At 36.4% G+C, this 8017-nt stretch overlaps 1 protein-coding gene across 1 annotated transcript; it reads left to right on the top strand.

The window, feature by feature from the left end:
- Nucleotides 1-1950: 1950 nt before the first annotated feature.
- LOC139738755 (dehydrogenase/reductase SDR family member 11-like) lies at nucleotides 1951-8015 on the top strand. The gene is made up of 7 exons (XM_071649396.1): nucleotides 1951-2082; nucleotides 2741-2953; nucleotides 4292-4386; nucleotides 5240-5375; nucleotides 6438-6524; nucleotides 7410-7481; nucleotides 7974-8015. Exons 1-7 carry the CDS (start codon nucleotides 1951-1953, stop codon nucleotides 8013-8015), a joined length of 777 nt encoding a protein of 258 aa, XP_071505497.1.
- The last annotated feature ends 2 nt before the right edge of the window (nucleotides 8016-8017 follow it).

The raw sequence follows: 8017 nt of genomic DNA, 5'->3' as shown, positions 1-8017 counted from the left end.
AAAAGTATATGCCTAATTGTATCCTTTTTATATTATTATTCTCGGACACGGTTTAAAATATTTTATAATGTTATCTTTCGGTGTTTTGGTGGTGTTTTCTTACGTGAGATCAAATTCTGGTACAAAAATGTGCAATAATATCATACAGAGTGTTGGTTACATACAATAGTGTCTATTTGCTGGTTAGATGTACGAGAGAGTGTGTGTATAAGTGGAATGTGAGTTAGGAGAGAGAGAGAGAGGGGTGGAGAGAGAGAGAGAGAGGGAGATAGGTGTGCAAATATCAGACTTAAAACGGTTTCAAATAAAATGGTTTTAAATAGTGTCATTCCCTACCATATACATTTATCAATGAATAGTACAGTGTTTTGTTTTTTGTTTTGTTTTATGTCTCCTTCATAAAGTGCCACAGAGCATTCACTGTTTCCCTCATGTGAAGATATAATTTTTGAAAGTATATATACATATTCTTTTAATTATGATGTGCATGGTATGCGTTGTCAGAGAGTTCATCTTAATATAAAAAAAGGTTGTGGATCACAGGATCAAGGGCTTAACGACAAGTTGAAAAAGTATAATTTTATCTTTTTATATTATCCTCAGAAACGGTTTAATTCTTTTTTATAATGTTACGTTTTAACTTTTTGGTGTTGGTTATTTGTGAGATCGAATTTTGGTGTAAAATGTGCAATGATATAACACAGAGTGTTGGTTATAGAAACAATAGTATATATTTGTTTGTTAGGTATATATATTGTACGTGAGAGTGTGTGTAATAGTTAAATGAGAGTTAAAAGAGAGAGGGGGGGAGAAAGAGGGGGAGAGATGTGCAATTATCAGATGCTATTTTCGTATGCACATGTAATGCGAATATATCATTTATTGATTGACTGATTTGATGTATTGCGCTGTGTATAGATTGAATGTATTCTGATATGGGAGTTTATGTATATTACGAAGAGAAGATTGTGAGGATTTTTTTTTTAATTCAAACTGATTATCTTTGTTGTGTAAAATGTGTTGATTTGAGCTGTATGATTATCTGATTATCTTTGTTTATCTGATTATCTTTGATTATTTTTGATAAACTGATTATTTTTGTTGCGTAAAATGTGTTGATTTGAGCCGTATGACAAGACAACATCTGTATTAATTGATAAGTATAAATGACCGGAATACATAATTAATATGAATTTATTCTTTTATATAATCATTGAGAACAGTAATATATTGTATTTGTAATATCTCTTTTTGTTTTGTATTATAGGTTAATCTAATTGTGCAATGGTTAAGATGAATAGGATTGACCCTTTGTTGTTTTGTATGTATTTTCTTTTTTCATTGCTACATTGTATTTTGTGAGTATTTTTAATATATACATGGCCTTTGTTAACAATGTCTGTAATTCAGCCTCCGGGCTGCGAAAGATATTGATTAATAAAACACCATTTCAATTCAATTTCAATTCAATTCAATTCAATTTCGATTGAATTGATCCCACACAAGAAGAGGGGGAATGATACCGACTTCTCGTGGTTCATCCCAGGTGACCAGCAATAGTCAACAAACGATGTTAACCATGCACATCGCGTCATGTGCTCGAATGAATAAACCTCCCTGATTTAATGAAGTAAATTGTGTAATTGGGAGACAAGAGAAGTTGTGACGTCATCACATCTGCCAATTCAAATACACCGTAACTCCTTGTTAGTAAGGCTAACATTACTGTCCGTACGTGAGAGCATGACAATTTTACATTTCGTATCATTCTCATTAACTTAGGTCCAATTTTAATGAAGGCCCAACCGACTTATTCTTGAAACCAACCTGAAAACATTAAGCGATTGTATTCCAGTTATCTTATTCGTGAATTTAGATGAAAGTTCAACAGATCAAGTTTCATGTCCATTATTCTCCGTTACTTTCATCTCATCACGGCACAGTACGTCGATGAATCGTTGGATAGGTCGAGTCGCCCTGGTGACTGGGGCCTCTGCCGGCATCGGTGCTGCTATCACCAAGGAGCTTGCTCGCCAAGGCATGCAGGTCGTCGCCTCTGCGCGGAGCCTAGATAAACTGGTGGTAAGCTCCTTCAGTTTTTTGTCATCATAATGAAGTGAAAAGTGTCACCATCTTAGACCTTGCATTTCTGCCTTAAACAGTAACTAATATAATGAATTACTAAAGATTGGTTCGACTTCATCATGTCTACAATATCATGCTTTATTCCAGACATGAGTCCATGAATGCTAAATGGCTGTTATGACTGCAGGAAACTAGAACGTATGCCCAGACTTTGGAGTAGAATACTGTTGTTGTAATGTACGTTTACGGTTAAGACGGACTATAGTCGCGTCGGATGCACAGACTTTCTGCATAAGACGAACTCTGAGGCCACATACACCAACATGTAGATCATTCTGTTCAAGTGAACTTAGGTGGATTACAAACACTGAGAACACTATGAACCTCTTCTCATTTTTTTATTTATAATAAATAATAACATTGCATATTACACCCGAGCATAGAGAAAATCAGCAACATATCGGTCTGTAAGCACGGGCGGTGGAACAGGGAAGGGAGTATAATTCTCACCCCCCCCCCCCCCCCCAAAAAAAAAAGTGTCCTGATGTTAGCTTGTTCCTTCATGACACATGCAAGCAGAAAACATTGAAGAAAGTACGCTAGTCATTCCGTTATGTCAATTTATCAACTTTATCGTTGCTTGCCCTGACAACAGACTCTACGCAAAGAGGTGGAGAGTGAGTCGTGGAAGGGAAGCGTTGCTCCAAAGCAGTGTGACTTGTCCAACTCAGCCGAGGTTGAGGGCATGTTCTCCTGGATTAAGGAGAAGTTTGGAGGTGTTGATGTCTGTGTTAATAACGCTGGGTACATCAGTCCTAACTGTACACTCCTCGACGGGCATCCATCAGAATGGAGAAAGATGCTAGAAGTGAGATTTTTGAATAGCTCTCCCCCACCTGGTTCTTGACATTTACTTGCTTAAACTTCTTCATCGTCCAACGTATAAGCGATTTCACATTTACTTACTTATGAAGGAGATATGAAACACGATACTGCTGCAAATCTTGTAGTATTTCTCTCTCTCTTTTAGCACATAGGGAAATCTACACTTTTCATGTGTTATCATGCACTATGCGTTATATCTGTAAGCACTGTTGATTATTATTATGGTTATGATTATTATTATTATCATCAGCGCAGGGGCGGATCCAGGGATTCCGTAAAGAGGGGGCGCGTTTACAAAATTAAAGGGGGGACGCACGCACCCCTCCCCCCATTTTTTTCTTTTTATTTCTTTTGTTTCAACAAAAAATAAAGGGGGAGGGGCGTGTGCCTTTTGCGGTCCTCCCTGGATCCACCCCTGTCATTGTTATAATTACTATCATTATTATCATCATTGCTATTATTATCATTCTTATTGATCATTATCATCATCATCATCATCATCGGTAGTAATGTCAATATTACACCAAATAACACGATAACTTCAAAAAAGGGTATTCTGAGCAAAAGACATTGTAAATGAAAACACTGTCAGGGCAATTTTGTAAAACCCATGACCAATAATTACTCGTTACACCTTGTGAGGTTTGGAAGGAATTTGTCAGGGAAAATTGAAGATTGTCTACTAATTCAATACGAGATTCTAAAATTCCTGAAAATTGTGTACAAGACTCTTAGGTTCACGCAGGTATAATAGGAAAGAAACGAGTGCCAAGTGTAAATCAGCACATGGCTTACTACACTTCACCCACAAGGCAGGGAAGTCACATCTGTTGGAAACGCTCTCAAATTGATGATTGTAGGGAGCTTTAGATTTTCGGGACGGGGATTCAGAGGGGGAAAAATAAAAATCTTAGCATGCGCAAAATTGCGTATCTCAGTCGATCTATTTGTAGCTCGCGTCGTCTATTTTTACGTCCGCTCAATTCACGACGTAGAGAGCTACTTCATGGAACGATCATATGGGGGCGCCATTTCATTTGGGGTAGCGTCCCGGCGGCTAATTTAAAGCTACTTTTCAGCACAACGCATGGGAGAGGAGAACGTCCAGCTCAAGCGTCGTCTCAAACGTCGGCACCGCAAATCTAAAGCTTCCTAATGTTCGGAACACTCGATTCACTGGCAAAGAAAGCGTAAAATGTCTCATGATTTTTAACTCCATTGTAAAGGCTGAAATTTATGATACGTATTTTGCAATATTTAGGACCAAATAAAGAATGCAATAAATGCAATTCGTGTAATTAAAATCTTTGCTTCATTACAGGTGAACATATTAGCGTCGACTGCTTGTAGCAACTTGTCAATCAAACACATGATGTCACGAAGTGTGGATGACGGTCATATCATTAATATTGGGAGGTATGTCAACTTGTGGCGAGGCTATAATGGCATCTAATTCTGCATCTTTTTACAACATATTGTGGTGGATAAATTTTGCAAAAAGAGTAAAAAGTGGCAAAACGTTCAGCACATAATGGAAGAAAAAGAACTTTACCAAACATTTTTACTTCATATCTGAACATTCTTTTTTTTTCGATCAAACATGCTTGTTATTTAAAAACTGATTTTTTTTCTTCAATCAAACTTGCTTGTCACTTTTTTAGTGTTTACTTATTCTTTCATGAGGATATGATCAAAGCATAGACAACGTGAAACCCATGGAGCATGGAAGGGAACAGAAAAGAACATGAAATAGAAAAAAAAAGTAATGTCGGTATTAGCTACAATTCATTAGAAATTCAGTTCCAAGTTAGGACCTCACCATAAGTTTGTCAGCATTCAATATCGGTCACTCAAAGTGGCTCCTACAGTGGGAAATGGAAATGTGTATTTTTTTTTGTGTTTTTTTTATGGTGGAAGTTATTTTGCTTTACATGTACATTAAAAAAAAAAAAAACCAAGGGAATCTGAATTCGGAAATATAACCTAGCCATTCCTTTAAAATCTTAGCTTCCTAGATATCTACAGTGTACTCCACTGAAAAAAAAAAAAAACCAATACAAAACAAAAAACGAACAATAATTGATATCACCTGATCGGAGGCAATCACGTCTTCATTTTGCTACTGGAGAAAGACTTCTCTTTGAATTACATTCTCCTCCAGTTCACTTTCAGAAAATGAAAGTTGGTATCATTATTGGTGAAATAATAATAGGTAACAACAGTATTAACGATGTGCTCATTTTTTATTCTCCATAATTCTGTTTGGCAGCCTCCTGTGTCATCGGGTCGTAGGTGGATGTTATGCTAAAATGCGCTTCCAAGCAGCTATCAAACACATGACTGCTGCCCTCACCGAGGGTTTGCGTCAAGAGTTGCGGGAAAGGAACTCGAACATTCGTGTTTCGGTAAGGTTCGCAATAGCTCGAAATGAATCAAAAATCATACTTGTGATTGTCCAAGAAGCAAAGCACAGAATACCAGTTTCCTCATCTATTTTGACAAAGAAAAGAAAAAGGACTGTGAAAACACAGCAGTGATTTGCAAACCCAATCATTCACACGGTAACCGCGTTCGTTTGGTCGTTGGCTGCTTTTTCCACGCATCTAACTGATTGGTATGTTTCCATCCAGGGAGGTGAGAGCAAACTGGAGTCTCACCTCCCTGTTCCATCTAAGCTATTGTGACTACCTGAAAATGTCCCTTTAGCCTTTGAGGTAGAATAGCGAGGAAAAAAATATTTGTATCAAATGAATGCTATAGGGCATTCCATATTATTCGTCGAAGAATAATGTCCGTAATCTCCTAGTACCTCAAAATTTCACGTCATTTTGCTTCTTTTTTTTTTTTTGGTTTTTTTTTTTTTGGTTTTTTTTTTTCAGAAAGCGTTAGGTCGTTGTTTTTGGTATGGTGACACGACATCTTGTTCCTGAGACAATTACTTCGGTCTTATTTTCTTCAAGGACTTATATATTAGGGTTAGGGTTCTTTTAGAGTTTTAGGTTTAGTTTAATATTAGGATTAGGGATAGGGTTAGGGTTATGGTTGTGAATAGAATTTAGGGTTGGTGGTAAGATATTTTAGGGGAGAAATTGTCGCAGGAGCAAAATAATATCAGGGAACCTATGAGTACACATGTTCGAAAATATACGCACATGAGATCAGCCGGAGATGCTGTTTGATTTCCTTGAATGTTGGAAGTGCTTGTTATGAACTTAAAGAATATATCTGATGATGATATTGATTCGGGTAAAATATTCGAGACGCAATAGTCCTCTCTGGTCGACGTCCAAGTTTACCTTGAATGTTTTGTTCGTCTTCATTTTCAGTACAGTAATGAAAATAATGGAAGAATGGTAGTACTATTCTTATTCTAAACCCAGTGATATTTACGAAAATGTTAACAACACCCATGTTGAAAATGATACTGCTAATAAAATGTATTATGTAATTTTACTCTTCCAATTTAGCTGGTTTCACCTAGTGGTGTAGACACCTCGATCAGATCGCTGCTCTGTGAAGACCTGATGAATGAAGTACAAAATAACAGCGAACGGGTAAGAAGGCAGATTAAGAGAATGAGAAACAATACAGATAAAGATAAAAAAAGAGAGGGAGAGAAGAGATCGGAAAAAACAGAAGGTGCGCTGTATTTTATGTGTTTGCCTCTTATTTTCTAATGGCAAGGTTTAGTGTCTTTTTCAATCACTCAAGGAATGGCGTGAGAAGTTTTCATTCAATGTAGGGATATATTCGGAGAGTATGTTTTGGTAAAAACGGATAAATCCCATTTTTGAAGATTTTAAAGTACGGTCTCTGTCATAAAGTACAAAATAATACCTTTTAGATGATATATTGGTCACTACATATAAAGGTACATTTTTGAAGTTATGGTCAAAAGAAGCAATTTTTTCTTATTATTCTCTTTATTTTTCTTGCCCTTCAATCGCAAATACACACTGTATCTCCATTTGGCAAATATGGACTTATCGGTTTTTGCGAACAACGTCTTCATTTCTTGTCATTTTAGTCACGTCATCATCCGAAACTGGTGTTTTGAACTACTTTTAATTTGTCATTTATTTGGCATTACCAGATTTATTGAAAATCTCAACTTATGTCATATAGTCCTGTATGTCAAAACCGAGTTTTTAAAGTAGTCCAGTCACTGTACTATTATAATGAAGTCTATCAATATCTTAAACTAAGATCAATTACTGTAATTCCTGAATGAAGAGGATTCATGTGATTTTGTGCCTTCGGCATAACCCGTGATCTTGAGAAAGTTTGCATCGTGAAAGTAGTTGGCACAGTTCTTATCAAACTAGAGTTAGTGTAATGAGTTTCCGTATGTCACCATCTTTCCATGTAGTCAGACTTCAAACGGATGATTTTATAGCAGATGCGATGGTTTTATCTTCTCGTTTTGCCAATGAAAACAGACGCAACTACTAAACGTGCAAGAAGTCGCCGACGTTGTTGTCAGCGTTCTACGGCAGAAACCCCACTTAGAGGTATGCTACGAAATAAAAGAGCAACTAGATGTGTCGATGTATAGCCATTACACAATGAGATATGAAATACGTGCAAACATATTCGCTCTTGTAATAGATATGAAAATGTTGAATAGCAATATATGTCAATATGTGTGCGTCATTGCGATATTACTTACACAAGCAGACACGAATGTGTTACTAACAAAACATACAGTAGACATTGTATGCCTATACATATGTATAGAAACAAGTTTGTATACTTTACGTTTAAAAAAAACTACTAGAACTCTCGTGGTACAGTTCTACATTCGTGTTTGTATCACTAAGGACATGAAGGAGCATGAGTCTTGAAGTTCAACTATAATATAATATTTTTTTTTCTTTTCCTCATTTTTTTATTTGAGCTATTAATGAAAGTAAGCTTAGGTAGAATCATTTTCATGCCCATAACTAAAGAAAGACTGAAATATCATTTTCTTTCAATCCCCTTTCTTCCTTCACATCTTACAGGTTCATGAAGTCTTCTTTAGACCCACTTCCCAGAAAGACTGAGA

Source organism: Diadema antillarum, unplaced genomic scaffold (genome assembly GCF_040938485.1).
Source record: "Diadema antillarum isolate AM-2024a unplaced genomic scaffold, OU_Dant_1.0 seq00000767_RagTag, whole genome shotgun sequence".
Classification (NCBI taxonomy): domain Eukaryota; kingdom Metazoa; phylum Echinodermata; class Echinoidea; order Diadematoida; family Diadematidae; genus Diadema; species Diadema antillarum.
This window is presented reverse-complemented; position numbering and strand designations above follow the sequence as displayed.

Coding starts and splice junctions, on each gene's coding strand:
- LOC139738755 (XM_071649396.1), top strand. CDS start 1,951: ATGAATCGTTGGATAGGTCGAGTCGCCCTGGTGACTGGGGCCTCTGCC. Junction 2,954..4,291: donor AATGGAGAAAGATGCTAGAA/GTGAGATTTTTG, acceptor GCTTCATTACAG/GTGAACATATTAGCGTCGAC. Junction 4,387..5,239: donor CATATCATTAATATTGGGAG/GTATGTCAACTT, acceptor TCTGTTTGGCAG/CCTCCTGTGTCATCGGGTCG.